This window comes from Psammomys obesus, unplaced genomic scaffold (genome assembly GCF_907164565.1).
Source record: "Psammomys obesus unplaced genomic scaffold, mPsaObe1.curated_primary_1811, whole genome shotgun sequence".
Lineage (NCBI taxonomy): Eukaryota > Metazoa > Chordata > Mammalia > Rodentia > Muridae > Psammomys > Psammomys obesus.
In genome coordinates, this window is record NW_026596134.1 from 1,717,742 (window position 1) to 1,743,036 (window position 25,295).

General features: G+C 56.4%; 1 protein-coding gene across 1 annotated transcript in view; it reads left to right on the forward strand.

Moving 5' to 3' along the window:
• Positions 1-14,459, forward strand: part of Cdc42bpb (CDC42 binding protein kinase beta) — an 88,988-nt gene extending 74,529 nt beyond the window's left edge. The window contains exons 24-37 of the mRNA XM_055593240.1: positions 919-1,024; positions 2,170-2,306; positions 2,907-3,046; positions 3,371-3,452; positions 4,637-4,853; positions 4,990-5,052; positions 6,293-6,892; positions 9,304-9,401; positions 9,484-9,568; positions 9,656-9,773; positions 9,895-10,012; positions 10,437-10,542; positions 10,634-10,704; positions 13,215-14,459. Of these exons, the coding sequence (XP_055449215.1) occupies positions 919-1,024; positions 2,170-2,306; positions 2,907-3,046; positions 3,371-3,452; positions 4,637-4,853; positions 4,990-5,052; positions 6,293-6,892; positions 9,304-9,401; positions 9,484-9,568; positions 9,656-9,773; positions 9,895-10,012; positions 10,437-10,542; positions 10,634-10,704; positions 13,215-13,346 (2,073 nt within the window). The 3' untranslated portion in view covers positions 13,347-14,459. The remainder of the gene's footprint in view (positions 1-918; positions 1,025-2,169; positions 2,307-2,906; positions 3,047-3,370; positions 3,453-4,636; positions 4,854-4,989; positions 5,053-6,292; positions 6,893-9,303; positions 9,402-9,483; positions 9,569-9,655; positions 9,774-9,894; positions 10,013-10,436; positions 10,543-10,633; positions 10,705-13,214) is intronic.
• The last annotated feature ends 10,836 nt before the right edge of the window (positions 14,460-25,295 follow it).

Sequence of the window (25,295 nt, forward strand, 5' to 3'; positions counted from 1 at the left end):
CATGTCTTCACCTTGTTTTCCTGGCTAGCCTTGAAGCCCCAGTGGGGCTCCTTTCTCTGTGTAAACATGAGTGTTGACTGTAAGTTTCCCAATTGCGGCAGACCCTGAGGCTCTAGCTTGGTCGAATTTTGTTAGTATGCCTGGCATGGACTTGTGTCTGATTTTTTTTTTTTTTTAATTTAAATAAATTCAGACCTATTAATGTTCTTCCCTGGAAGCCTGAGAGTAATTCATGCTTTGGCTCTGGGGCTTAGGCTCTTGCAGAAGTAAGGACCATGCTGAGGGACTGCTTCTGAGACCCAGAGCCAGCTTAGTGATGACTGAGCCCCTGCCTCCTCTCTGGCCACCTCCCCAACTCCTTGAGAAGCATGTGGCCTTGCCAGTGTCTTCCTGAGCAGTGTGTCACCTTTGTCATGTGCTTCCCAGGCAGGCCCTCCTGGCCTCTTGCCAGCTAGCCTCACCGTTCTTCCCCTGTGTGTCACCTTCTATTTTTTTCTGGCATAGGACAGCGGGTCTTTCCAAGATTTTGCTGTTAACGTTTCTTGTAAATTAAAAGTGCTGTCTTGGTCACACACCTAAGAAGAGCCAAACCCAGAGGGTTCCAGGCTAAATCTCAAAATGCAGTTGGTGCTGGTCCCTGGAGGCTGCTCGTGACCTAAGCCGAGTACCAGCTGTGAAAGGCAACGCTGGTGAGCTCCCCCAGCTCTGCCCGTGACACAGCTAGCTGAAGGAAGCAGGGCTGTTGAGTTCCGGCCTGGGACGCTAGGTTAGCGCCGCAGACGAGGAGCCCGTGGCTGAGAAGCGGCAGGCAGCAGGCCGCTCTTCAAGTTGACACCAGTTCTGATTAGTCCAGAGCAGTCTGGCCCGCCTCCCTGGCTCCCAGTCACATGACCTGCTCTGCTTGGCCCTTTCCTGCAGCCCAAAGCACACCAGTTCAGCATCAAGTCCTTCTCCAGCCCCACCCAGTGCAGCCACTGCACGTCCTTGATGGTCGGACTGATCCGGCAGGGCTACGCCTGCGAAGGTGAGTGCCGGCCTGTGTGCAGGGGTCCGAGTGCATGGGCAGCCCACACTGCTGCCGGGCCGGCCAGCAGAGGGGCGTGTCAGCGTGCGCAGCAGACCCGCGCTTCACGAGGCCCCGTCAGGGCCTGCTGCAGTCCTGCAGGTTATCTGTCACCTGACAGTCACTGTGAAGCACACCTTCACCCGAGAGCGCCTATGGGCAAACGCCATAGCCATTCCGCCAGCTCGGAGACGAGGAGGACGGGTCGGCACGCCACGCGCCACTCCCATGTTGTATGGGTGCTGTTTTTAATTAACATTTATTTGTGTATGTGAGTGTGGGCGTGTGCCACAGCACCTGTGAGAGCTGCTTCTCTTCACACCTTTGCTTCTGAGGTTGGACTCAAGCTGTCGGACTTGGCAGCAGTCACCTCTACCTGCCAAGCCTTCTCACAGCCGTCGCCGCCGCACCCCTGCGCCCCCCCTCCCCCTCAGCTGTCTACATCCACCATGACTATATTGTGTCTACTCCATGGTAGTTTGTTTGTTTGTTTGTTTGTTTTTCTTTTTTGAGACAGGGTTTCTCTGGCCTGGACTCACTTTGTAAACCAGGCTGGCCGAGAACTCACAGAGATCCGCCTGTCTCTGCCTCCCAAGAGCTGGGATCATAGGTGTCCGCCACCACACCCGTCTAGTCATTATTTTTAAGTCACAAAAATCCTCTGTGTCGTGCTCCACACTCTCGAGCCTGTTCACTGACTGCATGTGCCTCATTTCACCCGTGCCACGTGTGAAGGGTGTGACGCCTGAGTCAGTGCCTCTGCTCCAAACACACTGCCTCTGCAGTTGTCTTAAGCCTTCTGATTGGCTGTGTGCTACTGTGACCTGTGACCTGCAGGTGACCCAGGTGGCCGACCTGGCTCTGATTGGCTGTGTGCCTGGAGACTGCCTGTGTGGAGTAAAGGCAAGCCTCAGTGGTATGTGGGCACCGTGATTTTTTCAGAAAATCACGCAATTTTTTTTGAGCAGTTTTTCGGAAGCCCTTCTGGGAGTTTTCTTTGCCATGCTGGAACCCTCGGCTTCCTAGGCCGCGTGTGTGGAGTGCCTGCTCAGCACGTCTGCATCCCTGGCAGCACGTTGTGAGGTGGGACTTGTCCTCTCTTGCAGTGTGTGCGTTTTCCTGCCATGTGTCCTGCAAAGACAGCGCTCCCCAAGTGTGCCCCATACCACAGGAGCAGTCCAAGAGGCCTCTCGGTGTAGACGTGCAGAGGGGTATAGGCACAGCCTACAAGGGCTACGTGAAGGTAGGAGGAGCCAGCTCCTGTCCCCCTTTTCATTAGGTCAGCTCATGGTTTCTTTGGTGTCGTGACTAGTGTTCTTGAAACATCCCCTCCGCTGTGTGAGCAGCTGTGGTACCAACCACTCTTGCCTCAGAGCGAGGGGCTCAGGCACAGCTACTACTTTAAATGCCCAGGAGCCTGAGAACTGTTAGACACGGAGAGGCCACCTAGGGCTCCCACAGTAACTTCCTTGGCGCCTGAGCTTGGAGTCAGGGTTCCAAAGCCAAGTGGTGCTTGCAACCATGGGTACATAGGCCTTTCCATGTCTTACACAGCTGCAGCCTCCAGGACCAGTGTGATCCTGGGTTGCCAGCACCCCTTGTGTAACCTTCCCATTAACAAGCTTCTCCTAGTCAGGCCCTGAGCCCCCTGAGCCAGGACTGTCTCGCCCGGACACCGGCTTGTCTACCAGTCTGGGAAGAGGGTTGGTGGGGCCAGTCCCTGGAGAACCAGGACAGTCATATAGCAGGTAGACACGGACTAAGAAAGCCTAAGGGCCTGCCAGTCTCTCTGTGTCGCCAAGATCTCTGGCCCGGGGGAGACGTGGTCACTGTTGGTTTGTAGGTCCCAAAGCCCACGGGAGTGAAGAAAGGATGGCAGCGGGCTTATGCGGTGGTCTGTGACTGCAAACTCTTCCTGTATGACCTGCCAGAAGGAAAGTCTACCCAGCCGGGCGTCGTTGCCAGTCAGGTCTTGGACCTCAGGTATGTTCAGTGTGGCAGAACTGCCCAGGTACCAAGGGCACACTCGGCGCTACAGTGTGGAGGGCCTGTGCCGTTCTTGCCTTGTGCCAAATCAGGAAGGCAGGCATTGTGACTCTCCGTAGCTGCCATATGTCTGGCACGGCCTCCAGTGTTCTTGGGCTGGTTCCCTCAGGGAGCAGCGAGAGCACAGAGTCGGAGTCAACAGCAGTGGGCAGTGTCCCCTCTGCAAGGGGCTCAGGGTCCCCCGCGATGCCGGGGTAAGCTGTGAGACGTGGCAGCAGATCTGCAGGGCTTTCTCAACTGTGTGCATTTCGTTCTTGCCAGAGATGACGAGTTTTCTGTGAGCTCAGTCCTGGCCTCAGATGTCATCCACGCAACGCGCCGAGACATTCCATGCATATTCAAGGTATGAGTTTTTCTAGTTCTGTTTGCTAGATAGTCATTTAAAAAATAAATCTCACTGTTAAAAGACAGCAGTTCGTAAAAACAAAATGAACAAAAAGACCGTGGGCATAGTGGTGTGCCCTTTAAGCCAGGACTTGAGCCAGAGGCAGCAGACCTCAGTAAGCCCCCAACATTCAGCGCTAGATAGTGCGACCCTGCCCCCACACCCCCAAAGGCAATGCTCCGAGCATCTCACCGCACTTAAGCAAGCTCTGGTGAATATCCCAGGAGGCCCTGTTCTTACCTTGTACTGTGGGCCTGCCCGGCATAGTGACCCTCGCTGAACACACTGCCCTACACAGCCCGTGTTTCCTGAGGAGTCTGCCTGCCGCTGGCTTCCCATGGGGCCCTCTCCTCACTCGCCCCCTGAGCACCTTCCCCACCTAGTTTTCCTTCCACCCTAGCGACAATGTCTTGGCTTCACGGTGGATCTGTGAGCTCTGTCTTGCTTTAGGGTTCCCCTCCCTGGCAGCCATACTCCACTGAGTACACCAGAAAACTAACAAGGACTCCTTCACGTTTGTCTGTGTCTCGCTGACCGGGTGGGAGCCCTCTACTCTCCCAGTTAGCGCTGCGCGTTGGGAAGCTCTGGAAGACACTCCTTCCCGTTGTCACTGCTGTAGACGCGTTTGGTTGACCACAAAGCCAGGTCTGAGGGCTGTTACTGAATCACACGTGGAGTCAGAAGCAGCCCTTCTGTATATGTTCCAGAAGATCACCACCATTGTGTGCTCAAAGTGACAGTCATTCTCCACTGCGGGGCCTCCCAGGTTCCTGCTGGGGTCAGTGAGCGCTGGAGACCTTTTCTTCCCTGGACATGCTTTAAGAGCCCACATCTTAGTCATTGTCAAGTTAGTCAAGAAAGCAAGTTTTAAGTGTGCATTTACACAGTAGTGTTGACAAGAGCAGAATTAACTCAGATCTGGCAGGGAGAGACATCTGTTTGCAGCGCTGCCCCCTCCTGTCAGCTGCTGTGCTCTGCCTGGCTGGCAGCTGAGGAGACTGGTGGCCTCCGGGGCAACTCAGGGACATTGACGTGACTTACCGTCCCGTTTGAGACCTCAGGGGCTAGGTGGTCCCAGCGCAGCCCTTGTTCTGATCTGGCTGGCAGCTCATGGTTTTGTCTGTTTTGTTTTTCTCATGAAGGTGACGGCCTCTCTCTTAGGTTCGCCTTGTAAGACCAGCTCACTGCTCATCCTGACGGAGAATGAGAACGAGAAGAGGAAGTGGGTTGGGATTCTTGAAGGACTGCAGGCGATCCTCCACAAGAACCGGCTGAGGAGCCAGGTGGTGCACGTGGCCCAGGAGGCCTACGACAGCACCCTGCCGCTCATCAAGGCTGTGCTTGCTGCTGCCATTGTGGGTATGTGTGAGGGCCCGAGCCGTGGGAGCTGCGGCGACAGCATGGCTGCGTGGTCCCCTCCATCTGAACGTGTAGGCGGTTTCTCCCGTTGGAAGAAGCGGGTGCTGGCTCACGGGCGCTTGTGTTGTTTCCCCAGATGGAGACAGGATTGCAGTTGGCCTGGAAGAGGGCCTCTACGTCATCGAGCTCACCCGAGATGGTGAGTACAAGGGTGTGAATCCCGCTGGGCTACTCAGACACGGGCCTTCAGAGGGCTCCATGGTGGCACTCGGACTTAGCGTGGCACAGTGCCGTGACTGAGGCCCTGGGGTCCATCCCCAGTGCTGTGAAAGAGGAACACCTTGACATGTCAGTTGAGTGACAGTGTCACTCAAGACATGGATGGAGTGAAAGAGTTCTCCATTGACATGGCGGGCACTCAGCATATTCAGGTGCCGGGGCTTGTTTGCTGGACAGCTTCATGTGTCTGGAGAGGCAGTGAGGAACCATTGTTTGATTAGTTACTTATTTTGTGTGGGGGGATTGTGTTTTCAAGACAGATTCTCTCTATGTAGCCCTGACCTGGAACTCACAGAGATCACCTAGCCCTGCCCTCACCATGCCTGGCTAAGTTCTTGAAATGCCCATTTATTCATTTATTTTATTTTTGTGGTGGAGGTATGGAGTGTAGAGCTTAGAGACAGCCTGTGCAGGCAGGTGCTGGGGCCTAGCGCTCAGCTCAGCAGCAAGCACCTTTACCGCTGAGCATCTTGCTGGGCCTCTGTTGAATTTTGTTTGCTTATTTGTTTTGAGACAGACTAGCCCTAGCTATCCTAAAATTCACTGTGTAGGTGAGGCTGACCTGGAAATCACAGAGGTCAGCCTATCTCTGCTTCCCGGGTGCTGGGATTACAGGGATATGCCACTGCCCCTGGCCGCCACTGAATTCTTGAAAGAGAATGGGATGGGGTGGTGGGTCTCAGCCCCTCAGGAGAACCCAGCGATGCTGGTGTACTGAAACTGCCCAGAGTTCCTGTGTTCCTCTCCTGCCGGCCGGGGAAGGGGCCTTTCCCTGCCTTTCCCCCTCCACAGCCCTTCCTGTTGAGTGAGAGTGAGCCAGAGCCCACAGTGGCCAGAGCATGTGGGCAGCTGAGCGCTTCAGGCTGCAGACCAGGGAAGGCAAGTGGCACTCCTAAGCCAGCTCTTGCCCTGCTTGGGGTGGGCACGAGAGTGGGAATTGCAGGTGCCGCTCCCAGGGCCTGTCGTGCTCTAAGTGCCCAGCTAGAACCTGCACAGGCGGGCAGTGGCAGGACCAGGGTTGTCAGGAGGTGGAGACAAGGGTGCCACTGTCTCTGGTAGGGCGTTTGCAACACTGGCCCTGGGCCTGACTGCTGGGAGGATTGCTGGGGGACCGAGGGCCGGGTCAGCCAGAGCCAGTCACCCGCATCCTCTGACCACAGTGATCGTCCGCGCTGCTGACTGCAAGAAGGTTTACCAGATCGAACTGGCACCCAAGGAGAAGATCATCATCCTCCTCTGTGGCCGGAACCACCACGTGCACCTCCACCCCTGGTCTGCCTTTGACGGAGCGGAAGCGAGCAACTTTGACATCAAGCTCCCAGAGACGAAAGGCTGCCAGCTGATAGCAACAGGGACACCGAGGAAGAGCTCGGCCACCTGCCTGTTTGTCGCCGTGAAGCGACTGATCCTTTGCTACGAGATCCAGAGAACTAAGCCTTTCCACAGGAAGTTCAATGAGATGGTGGCTCCGGGCCACGTGCAGTGGATGGCAGTGTTCAAGGACAGGCTCTGTGTTGGCTACCCTTCTGGGTTCTCTCTGTTGAGCATCCAGGGGGACGGGCAGCCTCTAGACCTGGTAAATCCCACTGAGCCCTCGCTTGCGTTCCTCTCACAGCAGTCTTTCGATGCCCTTTGCGCTGTGGAGCTCAAAAGCGAGGAGTACCTGCTTTGCTTCAGCCACATGGGACTGTACGTGGACCCTCAAGGCCGGAGGTCACGCATGCAGGAGCTCATGTGGCCTGCGGCTCCTGTCGCCTGTAGTATGTATATGTTTTTCTGTTGCCATATCACTGTTGCTGCTTCTCACGTGGACGGTCGGCATGTGCTGTTTGCTTTGGTTTGTCTCCCAGTCCCTGAGCGGAGGGTTAAGGAGCAGGATGAGCAGGGGGTATGCAGGCTACACGCTGCCGTGTTGGGGCTGGTCCTCACTCAGGGCCAGCAGCCTCACTCCTAGGCCCTGCTGCCTCCGCTGTGTGGCTGCAAGCAGCCTCCTGGCCACAAAGGCACAGCGGATGGGGAAGGGACCTGGAGTCTTTAAACGGCGTCCCCACAGTTGGTGAATTCACAGGGCAGTGTACAGCTACAGGGATTTGTTACCCAGAGACTTAACTCCAGTGTCAAGTTTATGCCCCCCGTAAAGCGCTTGCCGTAAGAACCGTGTGTGTGAGCAGGCGCTGTGCAGGGCCTGGAACACCCCAATGCGCTGGAAGTTGTGCTGGGAGGACTAAGCGCCTCTGGTGTCTGGGCTCAGCAGCACCGCTGGGCCAGCTTGCCCCGCTGCGTTACTCTTGGAGGCCTTAAGCCTGCCATGCTGGCCAGCCATCGAGACACCGGAGGCCAGCAGAGTACAGCCTGGTTCTGAGCTGGAGCCTCAGGGGTCGCTGGACAGGAGGTGGTGGCTTGCCTCCCTAACGGCAGACAGCACAAACATCCAAGCTGCCTCCTCCCCGCCAGGTCTGTCAGGGCTGAGAACCCGCCCTTTTCCCTCACCGGGGAACTGGAGCGGCAGGCGGCAGCCTCGTGACTCCTTGGCCTGCTCTCTGCAGGCAGCCAGTGCAGCGTCCTAAGCCACACTCCCTCTCTAGGCTTTCATTCTTCAGTTTGCAGCTGGAAAGGGCCCAAGTCCCTAAGCGCGTGTCCTAAAATCCTGGGCACGGATAACTAGGTGCTCGGCCTTTCCACTCCTGTGGGCCTTGCTTCTCAGCCCGTGTGTAACCGATTCCCAGTCAGCTGTACAGAAGTGAAGGGCTCTGAGGGTGGCGCAGCAGCGTCCGTGCTGCCTTCTGGCCGTCTGGGGGGCTGAGGTGTGGAGCCGCTGCGGCCTGCAGTCCGCCCAGCAAAACAGCACACATCTCCACGTGCTCTTTGTGGTGTGTGTTCTCCTTCAAACACTTCGGCTTGAACTTGGCCCTCGTTGCAAATCAGAAGCAAAGCCCCCGTATGTTCAGCAAGTGAGAGCACTTGCTCCAGGCTGCCATGTGGAGAGTTTTCATCTTGGAGGTAACTGAGGGCCAGCCTCTGCACACGGCGCTCAGTAGCGCCCCTCCCCCCAGGGCCTGAAGTGCCACTGCTGGGCAGGTTTGGTGGCTGGTTCCGGGGAGTCACATATGTTCAGTGAGTGCTGGTGGCAGGGTTAGGCCAGCCTCGTGTGCAGAGGTGCTCTAGTGCTCAGACAGCCTGTCCTGTGGCCTGCCACTGCCGTGCTGTGAAGCCCTGACTGTATGTGAGGACACCGCAGGTCCCTGGTGGCCGGGCCATCTGCAGCAGCATAGCCAAGGGGAAGTGGACACCCAGTCCTTGAGTCTGGCGGGCCAATCAGGTGGGCTTTGCTGTGTCCTTCAAGCTGCATGCTCGGAGGGCTGCATGCACAGCAGAGGGCTGTGGGCATGTGTCTGCAGTGTAGCAGGTCAGTTGGCACAGCCTGACAGAAAGCGTTCCTTAGAGCTCTGGGACTGGAGGGGACGCCACCACGAGATGCTTCTCGTCTGAGTGTGTTCAGAATAGCTTCCTAGAGTGAGGCCTACCATTCCGTGTGACATGTACATGGCCCCGGGCATGCCCCAGAGCAAAGCAGGAGGCTGGGGGCGTCTTAAACATGCACCCAGAAACCTGAGTTCTTTCTGCTATTTTAGAGGACTTGGGGCCTGGAGAGCTGGCTCAGTGGTCAAGAGCACTGACTGCTCTCCCTGGGGCTGGGCTACACTTCCCAGCTCCCAGTTGGTGGCAGCTCCCAACCATCTATAAGTACAGTTGCCGGGGCTTCGGTGCCCCCTTCCCGGTGCTCTCGGCACCGTGTGCACGGGGCGCACAGACAGGCATGCAGCCAAACCCCCGTGCACGTAAAGAAAGGGAGAACGGGAGAGCGCTGAGGTTTCTGCCTGGCAGTGCAGAGCAGGCGGTCCTTGCCTGAGCGCAGCAGGGTTGAGCTTTGCTGAGCCTGTGTGTGTGAGAGTGGAGCTGAGGAAGTGGACTGTGAAAATCAGCTTCAGCGTCCTTCTGTAGTATGGGGAAGACAGCCTGGTTGCGGAGGCAGGGGGATGCCTCTGGACACAGTTAGACACACGTGACGTTGACGGAAGGGTGGCTTCTGCCATGGGAGCCCCACCAAGGCAGCTCCCGGGGGCTGGACCATGGATGGGCCCGCGCTTACTTGCTCTCTTCATCCGCACAGGTTGCAGCCCCTCCCACGTCACGGTGTACAGCGAGTATGGGGTGGATGTCTTTGACGTGCGAACCATGGAGTGGGTGCAGACCATCGGCCTGAGGAGGGTAAGAGCAGGCGGCCCTGCCGAGGGTGGCTGCCCGCCCTTGGTCCTGGGGTCACACAGTGGGTCTTCTCCGCCCTTCACAGATCAGGCCTTTGAACTCTGACGGCAGCCTCAACCTGCTTGGCTGTGAGCCCCCGCGCCTCATCTACTTCAAGAACAAGTTCGCAGGTGAGCTGCTCTCGTGGGAGGCAGGAGGGAGGTGGCCTCGCCCGTCCCGTGGCCGTCCCGCTGTGAACTCTTCCCCTGCCCCTGCAGGGACCGTCCTCAATGTGCCCGACACCTCGGACAACAGCAAGAAGCAGATGCTACGCACTCGGAGCAAGCGGCGTTTCGTCTTCAAGGTTCCGGAGGAAGAACGGCTGCAGCAGCGCCGGTGAGGGCGGGTCCCCTGGCCTGGGTCCCTGGGGCCACAGGACTGTACAGGGAAGGGAAGGGCTAGCTGGAACCAAAGGATGTTTCGAGGTTCCTGAGCCTCAGCTGGTTCCTTTCTGCAGAGAGATGCTCAGAGACCCGGAATTGAGATCCAAAATGATATCCAACCCGACCAACTTCAACCACGTGGCTCACATGGGCCCCGGGGATGGGATGCAGGTGCTCATGGACCTGCCCCTGGTAAGTGCCCAGCCAGGTGTGCATGGGCGCCACCTACTGTGCGGGTGTGGGCATCGACCAGCAGCTCGTCCCGCCTCAGAGGGCCGCGCTGACCCTGGGAGAGCCTTTCCGAGTGCTGCCCGGGCCACTCCTGACACGGAGGTGGGTCTCCCTGTGTGCACGCGTGTCCTTAGGACACAGCTGTCAAGAAAGGGCTTTCCAGCTCCTTGGTGTGAGGCCACAACAGGTTCTCTTTATTTTTAGCGGTGCGTTTTCTGTAGGGTTTCTCTCCCCTGCCCTTGCTGGTCCTTCGAGGCACTCGCTGATGAGAAGCCATGCCCTGGGGCCCGAGGCTGGCCTGCTGACTGCCATCCCATTGTGGTGCCCCATGGTGGTCCCTGGCTGTGTTCACAGGCCACTCTCAGGTGCTCCTCTCTTCCCCCAGAGTACGGCGCCCGCGCCCCAGGAGGAGAAGCAGGGCCCTGCCCCTCCAGGCCTCCCTCGGCAGCCCCCAGCCAGGAGCAAGCCCTACATCTCATGGCCCTCGTCAGGTACCCAGGCGGGAAAGGTGCTGGGGCGGTGGCTCTGTTCTTCGAGTTCCCCTTGGCCTCTCCCTGAGGTCAAAGCTGTCCTTGTCTGTAGGTGGGTCCGAGCCTGGAGTGACTGCGCCTCTCAGGAGCATGTCCGATCCCGACCAGGATTTTGACAAAGAGGTACGTGTTACTCCAGCGTGGAAGGCTGTGGCCACACAGGCCTGCAGACTGCAGAGCTTGTGGGGAGCATACGTCATTACTGTCAGCTGGGCCAGCTGGCTGAGACCTGGACTAGACAGACAGTGCAGCTGGGAGCACAGTCTTGAGCAGAGACCCCAGTAGCACCGGGCAAGGTTGTGGGTCACCAGGCGTACACCCCACCTAGGGGTAAGGATTTCCTTTAGAGTTGAGCCAGGTTCTAACAGAGGGCACACTCTGGTTCCTTCTGAACCTCTCTTTTCTCTGAAGCGGTTTCATGTAGCCCAGGCTGGCCTCAAGCTTACTGTGTCATTGAGGATGACCTTGAACTCTTGCTCCTCCGGAGTGCAGCCCTGCGACTGCGGTGTGGGCGTGGGTTCCATGCCCTGCTGCATAGATGGTCAGGGGCCTGCCAAGGCCGCGTGTGTGGCCCTGGAGTTGCAGGCGCACACCACCACACTGCCCTTCTCTGGACTTGCTCTCTGAGGAGATCTGCCAGCCTTTGCTCCTGAGTGCTGATTAAAGGAGTGGCTGCCACATGGGCAGGGCTTTTCCTGACAGGAGCTCAGTCCGCTGCTCAGACTGGCTCTGCACCAGGCCTCCGCAGCCTCCACTGACCTTTCCGTCTCACTTTTCTGTGTGCGTGTGACATGGCCTGGCTCTCACCCTGGAGCGTCATCCCCGGTCAGCTATGCTCCTGCCTCAGTCCCTCCTTGCAGAGCCCGGTGAGAGCAGGTGGAACAGGGCTTGTCCGGCATGTGACAGCCGAGGCTGGATCTGCATGCCGGGGTTTTAGGGTCTTTCTGGAAACGGAGGCAACCCACCATGACAGTGGTGATTGACGTGGCCACTCCTGTTCCCTTTACAGCCCCGAGGCTCACACCCTGGCCATCTCCGCTGGTGAAGGGACCTCCTTCCATCTTTCCTCACCTGTGGCAAGCCTGCTAGACGCGCTGGGTTTCTTGCTAGTGTGCTTTCTGAAGTCAGAATTTAAATGAGGTTTTGTTTTTTATGTTGTGTGTGGGTGTTTGCCTGCACGTTTGTCTCTGTGCCTGGTGCCCAAGGAGGCCAGGAGGAGTGCCAGATCCCCCTGGAAGTGCAGTTACGGATCACTGTGGGACACCATGTGGGCGCCGGGTGCCAAACTCAGGTCCCCTGAGAGCAGCAGTGTCTCCCCAGCCCCATGTTTCACATTCTGGGTGATGTAAAAGTTGCTTCTTTGGGAAGAACCCAAGTTTTTACTGTTACACATGCTTCTGATGGTCTGAAATCACGGTTGCATCCATCGTTTGCAGCCAGCGCCCCGTTCTCGGCCGTCCTCTAGGCTGTTGGCTGCTGTAGCTGTGCATCGTGAGCTGTCCGAGTGTGAGCGTCTGCGCCGTTCCCTGCAGGGTGTGTTCTTGCCCTTTGTGTGGGCTCGACAGCCTCGTTGAAAGCCTTGAAAGTTGGTGCCTGTGCCTGTGCCTGTGCCTGTGCCTGTGCCCCGATTTCAGCACCACTGTTGCTTTCCACTAGACTTTGAGTTCGAGACAGGGAAAACGTCCTGGGACTCAGACCTCTACCGGGGAGCCTCAACCCCATCCTCAGTTTGTTGTGAGTTTCCAGGCTGCTCTGAACGTCTCTGGCACAGACTGAGTGAGAGCTTGTGACCTTTCTCTTCAGCCTCCCAAGTAACTGGGATCACGCGATGGGTCTGAGTCACCAGGCTGAGCTTTTGTTCGAGAGCAACTTTCTACAGAAGGCCATTGGAATTTCGGGAGTCTCACTGAGCCCGTAGACCACTTAAGGACTGAGACCGTCTTGGTAATGTCAGTCTGAAGCAGTGGGGTCCTCCAGTTACCTGAGTCTTCTGTATTGGTCCTGTGTGGAGTTGCCAACACAGGCCAGATCCTTTGGAGTGGAGCTATAGGCAGCTGGGAGCTACTTAGTGTGGTTGCTGGGAACCGAACCTGGGTCCTCAGAAGAGCAGCGTGCCCCTGAACTTCCGAGCCATCTCGCCAGCCCCTGAAGTAGCAGCTTGGGGTGCATGCGTCTTTCGCCCGTTTCTAAGGTTCTTTTCGGGGCTGTTGTGAGTGGCGTTGCCGTCTGTTGCTGTGTGGTGGTGGACCTGCCGCAGTCACTCCCATTCCCAGTTGTGCTCCTGGTGCGTGTGGCTTCCTTGGGACCGAGTGTGCAGAATCACGTCACTGTGGGCAGCGTTAGGTCCCTGGCGTTTCGGTGTTGCACTGCGGCGGTGAAGCAGCAGGTCTTCCTGTCCCCGACGCAGGGGAGGCGTTTCTCCACTGTGGACAGCTGTGGACAGCTGTGGACCCGATGTTTATGCCTAGAGCTCCCACCTGGCTGCAGGTTGCGGCTTCTTTCTGCTCCTCCTCTTGTGCACTCAGGAGACCTGGTCACTTCTCACCTGCAGCTCTGCAGAGGCCTGCACAGCGCACATGCCAGGGCGAGGAGCACCGCCTGTCCTCACTCTCTCTCTCTCTCTTCGTTGGCAGCCTGACTCCGATTCCACCAAGCACTCAACTCCCTCCAACAGCTCCAACCCCAGCGGCCCCCCGAGCCCCAACTCGCCCCACCGGAGCCAGCTCCCCATGGAAGGCCTGGAGCAGCCACCCTGTGACGCCTGAGGCCGCAGCCTAGCACCATGGGTCACCGTCAGTGCCAAGCCCGAGCTGCCCTCCAGCGTGGTCAAGGGAATGTAGAGTCAGTCTGTAGATAGGTAAAATAATCTTTATTGTAATGATCAGTTTTGCGCCACGTTGTTGGTGGCAATCGACCAGGTGTGTCCGTCTGCACAGCCGCAAGGCAACACTGTTCCGTTTGCACATGAAGGACCAGCCTCTCCCACCAGGACCACCAGGCCCGGGGCCTGCTTCCTCTGCGGTGCCGGGGTGTGGCCTCAAGACCCTCCCCGCCCCGAAATTGTCTCAAGGACCCTGAAGGACTAAAGTTGTGCACCACCCCAGTGTCACGGAGGCCCGTTTGTGGCCTTTCCTTACTTAGCCCCGACACAGGCAGCTGCGGCAGTCCTGCCGTCCGCCTGTGTCCCTGTGTCCGTCCATTCTGGGCCACAGCCCCGAGGTGGCCCCTGCTGTACACTGGCTCCCCGTCTGTCTGCAGCCTGCCACAGGCCCACGCACACCTGGGGCGGGCAACCCAGGCCTGCCGACTTGAGAGGAGGCTGCAGCCTGGGGAGCCATGCCCAGCCCTGGGGCGGCCCCGCCCCGCCCCGCCCCCTCCCTGCATGGAGCCTCTGTGCTCAGTAGCCCGGTCAGTCACATGGAATCACCAACACTGCTGCACATTGGCAGAACGGCAGGCCTGGGCACGGCACGTGTATTTAACCCCGTCCCCCCGTCCCCCCGTCCCCCGTGCCCGTGTTGAGTGATAGGGGCTGTGGCCCTGCCCACGAAGGCATGTGACCAGCTGTGGCAGCAGACATCCTGTCCTCCTCTTGGACAGGCCTCCCTTCCCCACTGGCGTGCTTGGCGACACAATTCAGGGCGTGCACTTGGCCGAATTGGCACTGAGGGTCGTGGCACTGCCGGCCATGCCTGCATGTCACACCCAGACCTGCCTGCCTGCCCATCCACCCTCCCGGCTTTGTGCCGGGGCAGGCACCTGCTGGGGGTTCTGGTTTTTACTTTTTTAATGTAAGTCTGAGTCTTTGTAATTATTGAATTGTGAGAACATTTTTGGACAATTTACCTGTCAATAAAGCAGAAGACGGCAGTTTTAAAGTTCTCAGTGGTTTGTCTGTGATGTCACCCACTGTGCTCACAAGTAAACCTCTCCTAAGAAGGTAAGGAAGGTAAGGAGCACACGCACGTGACACCTGTACCCAGAGCCTAGGCCGCAGCGTCACCTGCACCGTGAAGCAGCTCAAAGGTGAGGCTGGGTGCAAGGGGACAGCCTGTCCATGGGCCCAGTCGGTACACAGCCGGGGAGGCGGGACAGCCATAGGGCCACCTGGCCAGCAGGACCTGCCCCCACAAGTCAGCTTTCCTGAGGGCGGAGTGGCCTGGCTGAGTTAGCTTGTACCTGCCACTCACTGGGGGCCCCAATGAAGCCTGGAAACGAGGGCAGTAAGCATTACCTTAAAGCAAGGCATGAGAGGGCTGGGGTCCTCTGGGGAGTCTGAGATCACTCCTTGGCACAGACAAAACATTAGACCAAGAATTAAACATCTGGACCCGTGTGTGCCACCCTCTGTGGCCTCTGCATCAGCTCCTGCCTCCAGGTTCCTGCTCGAGTTCTTGTCCTGGCTTCAGTCAACAGTGCTATGGTACGTAAACCAGACAAGCCCTTTTTCCCAACTTGTGTGCCCCTGCTCTGGGCCACCCGAGGAGGGTTGGTTCGTGGTGTTTAATCACAGCTGTGATAATCTCACACAGGACAACCCTAAAAGCTGGGAAATGTGCTAAATGGACTCCAGCTCGGGTGTTTCTAGGTCTCTGCATCCTCCTCTTCCCGCTGCTGGTCCCATTTAGGTACCTGCCCCATGCCTTGCTGTTCTCACAGTGTCTTCCAGGAACAAGCTGTCCTCTCAGGGAACCCGCCTCCTATCTTCTTCCCGTGCCCTTCAACACCAGCTGCTATCAGGGGAAGGTGATGGCCATGCCAGCTGCGTCATGCTGAGGCAGGGCAGGAGCTAGGGAGTGCCAGTCCAAGATAGAGGGGAGCCTTCCGAGGCCAGCTCCTGGGGCCAGCTCCTGGAGGCCAGCTCCTGGGGGCCAGCTCCTGGGGGCCAGCTCCTGGGGGCCAGCTCCTGGGGGCCAGCTCCTGGGGCCGTTTCGGCAGGCTGTGGTCCCAGGCCTGAGCTGCAGCCTGAGACATCCACTGGGTCCCCTCAGCTCTGGCTGCACCTTCCCCTCCAGCATCAGCCCTAGCTGTATGACATAAGACACAAAGCCTAGGTGAGCCAAGGCCGGTCCAGATAAGAGCGGTGACTTAGGGTTTCTATTGCTGTGAAGAGACACCATGACCATGGCAACTCTTATGAAGGAAAACATTTCATTGAGGCTGGCTTACAGTTCAGAGGTTTAGTCCGTTATCATCCAGGCTTGAAGCCTGGCAGTGTGCAGGCAGACATGCTGGAGGAGCTGGAGCACGACCCTCAGGCAGCAGGACAGGTACGAGACCTCAGAGCCCGCCCCCTCAGTGACACTTCCTCCAGCAAGGCCACACCTATGAGTGCCACTCCCTTTGGGCCAAGCATTCACACACACACACACACACACACACACACGTCTATGGAGGCCATTCCTATTGAAACCACAAGGAGGCTATATAAATCCTTGTGGTTTGGACAGTCCAGTTGGAGAACCACTTTTAGACCCTAAGAATGGAAAATTTGGCCCGTAAGGGCTGTTCTGAGAATGATGGACCCAGGATCTGCTTTCAGGAGCTGTGCCTAGAAGCACAGGTGAGCTCCCTCCCAGAAAGAGAAGGAAAAAAAAAAAAATCTAACCCTCATTTTATTCCTTCCCCCCCCCCCCCCCCCCACACACACACACACTCTCTCTTTAGGTTTAAACAGTTGGGCCTGTCTTGGCTGGAGTGTTGAGTCAAGCCAAACTCATGATGTCCCATATCTGAGAGCCTTTTTCTCATCAAGAAGATAGCAAGAAGGAGTTGTCTACAGTGTCTGCTACAGATTTAAGCCTAATGTCTAAGGACTGTGATCCTTGACTACTGAAGAAACGCACCAGTCTGCACTCAGCAGAGGCAGGAGGATCTCTGAGTTCAAGGCCAGCCTGGTCTATATAGCTAGTTCCAGACCTGCCAGAGCTACACAGACCATGTAGAGGGAAGGGAGGGGGAAAGGGGAAGGAGAGACAAAAGCAGCCATGCTAGTCTCTGGTTATGCTTTCCTGCTGGTGTCCAAGACCATGCAAGTGGCCAAAACTAATCGTTTATTTTTTACTGTCAAGGCCAGTTGAGGCTCTGGTCCTTACAGTTCGCTTGAGTTTTGAGAGGAACCTCAAAGCTTCTCTAGCCTTGCTTTTGGCAGTTCCAGCTTTGTGAGGATGAGTCGGAGGCCTCACTTGGCTCTGGCTTCTCCGGGAAGCATGGAGGAAATCTGTGTTCACCCTCCTGTTTATACACTGGACACTAATGAGAGCTCCCCGGCCTCCACGGCCTCCCTTAACAGGAGAGCAGGTGATTCCTAATCACGTCCCACGGTCCCCGGAGAACCCTGGCCTCCAAGGGAAAGATTGAATTCCCCTGCCTTTGAATTCCTCTGATCGCTGCCATAGGCCTCCAGGCGTGGTTAATAGACGCCCAGAGAGAAGGCTGGTTAACAGCAGTACTCTTAACCACCGAGCAATTCAGATAAAGCTTAGGCAAAAACCAGACTCTTAAATAGACTTGGATTAGACATGCATTTTGTTCTTTAAGCCAGTCTGTATAGCCGTTAACTCCACTGATTTCAGCAGAGGTTTAGCATCACTATATTGGGCTTTCTCGATCTTTTACAAACCTTCTGTTACTTGCTCAGACCTTGTAACTTGCTTAAGTGCTCAAGTCTTTTTTGTAGTTGTTGTTGTTGGTCTTACTTAGGGTTGCTGTTGTGATCTACCCAGGACCAAAGCAAGTTCCCCAGGGAGGAAAGAGGTTTTTTGGCTGACATCTCCACAGCACTGCTCATCACTGGAGGAAGTCAGGACAGGACCCTGGAGGCAGGAGCTGACGCAGAAGCCTTGGAGGGCTGCTTACTGGCTTGCTCAGCCTGCTTTCTTATAGAACCCGGAACCCAGGGTGCTGCCCAGGGCTGGCAGCACCCACAATGGGCTACCCCCTTCCCCATCGATCACTAATTAATGTCCTAGAGATTTGCCTACATCCAGGTCTTATGGAGGCATTTTCTCAATCACTCCTTCCTTTCAAATGATTCTAGCTTGTGTCAAGTTAACATAAAACTAGCTAGCTTAGTTTTCATTCCAGAAAACCATCGAGCCGCCTTATATGAGATTTAATGACATTAGCACATCAATGAGCCCACTGTGCTGATCACAGCTGCTGTGGCTTGGAAGACAGTGCCTTCTAACCCCACCTCAACGAAACAAACTACATACGTGGACATCCAGCTGCTAAAGTGAGGCTTGGGAAGTTCCCAGGTACCCTATAGAAGACACAAGAGCGTCTCATTCAGCACAGGGCGCTGGCCGCAGCCTTGCCTCTGCTTTCGAGTGTGAGGGCCAGCTGGACCTCCACAGCCGCAGTGGCCGCTTGGAGAGCTTTTGTTGTTTTGTAGTGGTTTTTGGTTCTTTATGAGATAAATAGCAGCCACAGTGCCTTTATCTTTGGCTGTCTCACTGTCTCATTGTCTCTTCTAACTGTCACAGAGTCAGGGGCGAGCCTGGCTTTAGAGGATATTTGGAAGGGCCAGATCCCATCTCCAGAGCCAGTTTCTCAGGGAGCTTAAACATTAAGCACATACTTTACAAAAAAAAAAAAAAAAAGCTGTTTGTTTCTCTAGAAAACTGGTCCCAGAGGTTTTCACTAAACAGAGGTTTTCACTCAAGCCCAGTGAGAACCCGCTGGACCCACAGCACCTGCCTTCCAACCAGTACAGCCCTGGCCACACACTGGGAACACTGGCAGGGAACAGAAGACACTTCTCTTTCCTTTGAGAGTCTTTAAACGTTATATTCATGGCTGAGTGGCAGTGAACACCCACAATCGAGCAAGATCAAACTGACAGAAACGGCGGCCTTTGCCAGAGTCTAGCCTCAGACCACCCCTGGGGACCCTTGGAAGCCTCTACCCACAGTCAGCCTGTGTGTGTGCAAAAGGAGGCAGGCGACCTGGAAATCTCCGTGGCCCTGCTATTTCTTTCTGCTCTGCTAACCAGAAAGCTCTGAACACAGGTGGGCCAGAATTCTCCCATCTCCTGCAAGGGTAATATCACAGGGGATGTGGAGACACGACTCCTGACCAAAGTCAAGATGTAGGGTGTGTGTGTGTGTGTGTGTGTGTGTATCTGATTAGGTGAAGGTGTATGTGTGTGTGTGTGTATAATTAGGTGTGGGTGTGTGTGCATCTAATTAGGTGAAGGTGTAGGGACCTGTGTATGTCTGTGTATGTAATTAGGTGTAGGAGTGTGTGTGTCTGTGTCCACGAGCATCTAATTAGGGGAAGCTGTAGGAGTGTGGATGTGTGTCTAATCCAGTGTAGGGGTGTGTGTGTAGGATTCTGTCCTGAGTTTGGGAAGTCAGCTGAGCAGTGACAGAGTCCTGGGAGCATCTGCATGAGGTGGAGGCAGACAGACAGGAGACCGGGGCGGGTTGCTCCTTCCTACCCACAAGCCCTAGTTCACTGGTGGGCAGCTCCAGACTGACATCTGTCAGTCTGTCCCAGGGCAAGGCAGTGGCGTTTCTGCACTGCCCATGGCTGGGTTCCTGCCATTCCCTGGTCCCTTCCTGGCTCTCTCTTGGGCCCGCATCACCCCGTTGTCCTTCCCCACAGGGACTAAGGCCCAGCCCTGAGACATTTGATGTCACTACTCCTCAGAACACTTGATTTGTCATTTAAGCTCTGAGGGGCCAGGGCCTGTTCTTTGCTAACAGCCGCCCTTTTGTAGACAAAAGTGTGCTGGACCATCTACATCTCGTCTCCCCTCCAGAGGGTCTTCTGGAGACCTAACAACGTGGGCAAAGGGACCATGGGCATAGTGACACATGCCTGTAACCCAGCACTCAGGGAGGCAGAGGCAGGCGCGTCTCTGTGAGTTTGAGGCTAGCCTGGACTACAAAGTGAGTCACAGAAAAACCCTGTCTCGAACCTGTGTCCTCTTGTTCCTCACCTATCATGAACGGAGGGGGATGGTCCTTGTTTGGGTTGTGTTCGGGCAACCATGTTGGTGAGACTTGTGCCTGCAGCTTCTGGCATTTCCAGAGAGCACAAACTGCCGCAAACTCTGCCCTTTGGCCTAGACGCTTCCTGCTCACTCTTTCCCAGTGATCTCGAACTTCGGGCGCAGGACTTGTGTCGCACGCGTATCCGTGAGCCTGGGCTCCGCAACTCTTCATTTTGATTGTTGTGGTTTTCTGTAATGGTCTCCACTAACAGATATGCAGATGGGGATGAGGGGTGTTGGGGTGCTCATGAGGCCTCAACCCTAGACAAAGCCCTGCAGGTAAGTAAGGGATGCTGAGTGTAGGAAAAGAGCCTTCCTCGAGACGAGCACAGCCACTGATTGCCCAGTACCAGCCCTGCAGACACACACACATGCAAGTGGCATTATAAAGACTGACTAGGCTGTATTTATGTATTTAGGAATAACCCCCCCACTCCTCCTCACATACCCCCACATATGTGAAGCGATGATTAAAAAGAGACCATGAATTGGAAAGGGCAAAGGGGGGTATACAGGGTGGGGTTTTGAGGGAAGACAGGAAAGGGCGAAATGATAAGTTATCTCAAAAAATAAATAAATAAATAAATAAATAAATATTTTTTAAATTAAAGAGAAAGGAAGGAAGGAAGGGGAGCCTGTTCCTAAGCTCTGGTCTATGTGACTCTGTGACCTTTAATGAAACAACCACCATTCACAAAAACCTCTGGAGGAAACTTCCCTTTAACACCCTCCCTTTTTCAAATGTCTGACGGAAAAGCTCGCCGGGCCCTCAGCAAATAGCTCGGCCCACGGACCCATAATGTTAAAGGCCACAGAATGCTTCTTCCTTAGGCTGGCCATGTCACAGCAGCCGAAGAAGAGGGACAGAAGTGGGGGTGGCGCAGAGCCCCAAGCAGGCAGTAAGGAGGGAGGAGCAGTCCATCTCTGTCAGACACAACCAGGCTCGGACGGTGCCAGATCCAGCTGCACACCCAGCAGGCTGCCTCCACCTCAGCCTGGTGGGCAGAGCCTGCATGGCCTCCAGGTGTTCCCTGAGGCCTCCAGGTGTTCCCCGAGGCCCCCAGGTGTTCCCGGGCTCCTGCAGACCCACAGACGCCTCCACGCCATCTTGGTGCAACTTGGCTGGGAAGCTCTCTGGCCCCTTTGGACACCAGTAAACATATTTTCTCTGTGGACTAGCCTCGGGCGTGCTGAGCCCCCCCCCCCCCCCCGACTGCAGGGCCCACACGCAGCATGGCGCTCCTGCCATCTTCTTCCCCAGAGTCCGGTGCCCCCTTGAGGTCAGCAGAGAGAGCGCGCGCGCGCGCGCACACACACACACACACACACACACACACACACACACACACATACAGGAAGCCTGGCTGGAGATGTGTGCATTTGCAAGGCCGCAGCTGTCATCCCAGTCTAGCTGTCCCTGCCACCCAGGCCTCTGCCTCAGAGTTCACCAACATTCTTACCTCCGGAGAGCTCCGAAGGGGACAGGCCTCCAGCAACCGCGTGGCTTGAGACCAGCAGCCAAAGCCTGTGAGCTGCGCCAGCCCCCAGCAAGGCTTTGCTCTAAAGGGACTACTTCCTACCCACACATGCCCCGCTCAGAGCAAGCCCCGGGCGGGCACCTTCTCGCTCTCATCAGTCAGGCTTTGCCTGCATTCCGGATCAGCTCCAGAAACAGTAGGGAAAGCTGAGTGGCTCTTCCCACCCCAGCTGCCCGCCCTCAGCCGGTCACAGCTGCCCCCACCGGCCAGCTGGGGAGAGGAGGCAGTGAAGAGGCCTGGCCAGCCTGTGCACTCCACCAGGTGTGTCCAGTAGAGCATCCGCACCTCCTCCCCTCCCCCACAGGAGCAGGGCGTCCGCTCCTCCGTCTGCCCTCTCTTGCCTTAGGAATGGTGGCCTCCACCCTGGTTCTTGAAAGGGTCCCTCCAGCCAGAAAAGATCAAAGCACCTTGCTCCCTCAGAGCTCGGGGCCCCTCCACTCCCTTCTCCTGCCAGAGGCGAGAGCCAAGTGGGGCTTCTCACCTTGCTTGAGGCAGGGGCCTCACTCCGAAGCGGCCCTCCGAATTCCTGACAGTCTGTCAGCTCCTAGTCCTTCTCCAGGACCCACAGTCTGGTGTGCAATCTTGAGCAGTGTTCCTCAAATCCAGGATAAGCGCCCTAAAAAATCTAACAGGGGTGCTAACTGCCATTGCAAGGATCTCCGAGTTCATTCCTGGCTGGGACCAAAACACCAAACATCCAGGAAAGACAAAAGGCCAAGTCCAAAGTAGGGGGAAAATAACAGATTCGTCCATTCAGGGTGGCTGAGTCCATGACTCAGGCTTAGGTATTTTATACAGCCCCGGTCCTCCCCTTCCCCCTGTTGGCCCTGCTTAGACAGACACACAGAGTGACGGGCAGGGTGGAAGCCAGCATTTGACACCAGCTGCAGCCTGGCACAGCCCTGCAGACCAGGCCTCACTGGGGCAAATGTCAGGAGCCAAGCAAGCAATGTGGTTTTAGCAAGGCCAGCCCCACTGTCTCACCCACAAGGGGTCCACACGATCTCCTCCCGAAAGCTCCCGGGGAGCACAGAGCAGTCCTCCAGTGCGCCCTAGAGGGGCTTAGAAGGGACATAGTAGGCTGTTAGGACACAGACTGTTTTCAGGGCTGCTGGCTGGGGCAGAGGGAGCTCAGCAAGCAGCTGGGCCGGGTGGGGTGCTCCCCCCTCCCCCCGACATATGAGCTGCACGGGGTAGGCTTGAGGCTTGGGAAAGGAATGGCCGTGAGCTGGCCACTCTGGTCTGAAAACGCTCAAGGGCGAGCGAGCCACTTTTCAAACAGGGGCCATGGCGAGCAGGGCTCACACTGGAACACAGTAAATGGTGAGCCACCAGAGTGCCGCAGGGTGACATAGGCTCTCGTGTACATGGCGTCCCACACAGCTAAACCCACCCCCGGGGCCAGTCTGCGGCGGGACGGTGCATTTCAGAAACGGCTGCCGACTGTAGACCCCTGTGCCAGTCAGGCGCTCGGCCCCCGCCAGTTTTATGTGCACACACTTTGTCCGTTTCTTCTGCCGCTGTGATGCCGCCACCTGCCCAGTGTCCGCTCCAGCTCTGGCTGGCCGGCGTCTAGTCCAGGACCGCCCTCGGGGAACCGTGGGGTTGGTTTGCCTTGCGGAGAGGGGCACGTAACAGTTTTCAAAAGCAAGGTGGGTTCCTGCTTGGAACCAGAGCCACAATAAAACGGGTAAGAGTGGGAGTCACGAGGCGGGAGGCGCGTGTGTGCGTGCGCAGCGCCCCTGGTGAGAACATCCAGAACTTGCGGAGCCTCCCACAAAGGTGGCCACAGGGCACCTCCACCCACAGACTAACTTCAGCTCCAGGCTGGCCCCGACCGGGGGAAGTCTTTAATTTTTTTTTAAATACTGCTTCTAAAACATTTCCTTTGCTTAAAGCTTTTGAACAGGACGTGGCCTCTGCCCTCGATGCAGCTCTCCCTCGTTCTTCGGGAAACCTCCCTCATCTAGAGTGAGCCATGAGATCCGAAGTCAGGTCACTGTCAGAAGGACTCAGTAGGTAAGTCTTTTGGGGGAGAGGCAGGGGTGAGATAGGGTGTCTCTGTGTAGCCTTGGCTGTCCTGGAGTTCCCTCCGTAGACCAGGCTGGGCTGGAACCCAGCGATCCGCCTGCCTCTGCTTCTCAAGTGCTGGGACTACCGCCAGGCTAGTATTGAAGTCTTTCAGGCACTGACTTTACATTTGGGCCATGAGACACCCCAACTCCGGACGCCTCGCCCACTCCAGACGCCTTGCCCATCTGTAGAAACTGGCTGAGTAGGTAGGTGTGGGGTTCTGGATCACACAGGAGAGTGCTATCAAAAGGCTTCAAGAGCTCTTTAATGCAGACTCTGAGCTCTCCATATAGACGGTACTGATGAAAACTGCCCAACCGTCCTCGTGTGACGGCCCATGCATTAAAAACGCCATCAAAACCAATTTGCTTGTCAGTGACAAAATTCAAAACTCTACCGTGGCTGTTCTAAGTAGCTTGTCACACACAGTTCTGAGACGTTGGCCATCAGGTTCCAGAACCTTCACAAACGCTTCTCAGTACAGCCCTCTGATCACTCTGAGATGGAGGACGCAGGAGCCGGAGCGATGGCTCAGGGTGAAAAACACTTGATCTTCAGGGTCCAGGGTTCAGCTGGGCACCAGACAGGCCACACAGTTCCCTGGAACTCTGGTTCCGGAAGATCGAACGCCCTCTGCTGGCCTCCACAGGACCAAGCACACACACTGCACACGCACAGGCAGGCATCCACGCGGTCACATACAACAGAAAGCAGTCTGGCAAAACAAAAAGCCGCTAAACAAATCACAGTTCTCAGGCTGGACATGGCAGCGCACATCTTTTAACTCCAAAACATGAAAAGCAGAGGCAGGAGGAGCTCTGTACTCTCGAGGCTAGCCTGTCTGCACAGCAATTTCCAGGCCAGCCAGGACTAAATAGGGAGACTGTCTCAAGAGAACAGCAACAGACGTCAGACCTCAGGCTGGATTTGCCACTGAGCGTGAGGGAGCAGAGGCTGGTCCTTCAGCACCCACGTAAGAAGCGCTGCATTGCAGAGGGGCAGCTGGAAAGGTGGCTCAGCGGGTAAGACTTTGTTCTCTCAGAGGCCCTGTGCTTGGTTCCCAGTACCCACAGGACTGCCTGGAACTCCAGCTCCAAGGAATCCACCTATGTGCTCTTTGACCTCCATGGTCAGCCATACACATATTCCACACACGCAACCCCGAGCTCAGATGCCTCCACGCTGTCCACACAGAGATTACATAAAGCAGACAGAACGGTGATCTGTTCCCCTTACAACACACTGGTTTTCTGTTGTTACTGTTGCTTAAAATTTACTTTGCTGGGCTGGATACCTACCACGTGTGCAGTGCCCACAGAGGCCAGAAGGGGGCACCAGATCCCTGGGAACTGGCGATACAGACGGTTGTGAGCTGCCCTGTTGATGCCTCAGCCACCTCTCTAGTCCCTGATTCTGGTTTTTAGGGGTTTTTGTTTGTTTGCTTGTTCCTACCTCTAGGCTAGAATCCATCCTAAATCCTTGCATGCATCGCCAACCTAATTTTCTTCCTTTTTCTAGGAGGGTACGTGCATGGACGCATGTTCAGCTGTGTAGAGGGGAACGCAGGCTGTGGGGCAGCAGCCTCCCAGCGCCGAGCTTACACACTGTGCCCCAGGCCTGGCAGTCTTCTGTGGGACCTGGGAATCAACCACTTTCAGGGCAACTATCTCAGCCACTGAGCCATCTCCTCACCCACCCAACCATCTCCTCAGCCACCAAACCATCTCCTCAGCCACCAAACCATCTCCTCAGCCACCAAACCATCTCCTCAGCCACCAGCCATCTCCTCAGCCACCCAGCCATCTCCTCACCCACCCAGCCATCTCCTCACCCACCCAGCCATCTCCTCACCCACCAAACCATCTCCTCAGCCACCCAGCCATCACCTCAGCCACCCAGCCATCTCACCTACCAAACCATCTCCTCAGCCACCCAGCCATCTCCTCAGCCAACCAACCATCTCCTCAGCCAACCAACCATCTCCTCACCCACCAAACCATCTCCTCAGCCACCCAACCATCTCCTCACCCACCAAAACATCTCCTCAGCCACCACCTCCTCACCCACCCAGCCATCTCCCCAGCCACCCAACCATCTCCTCA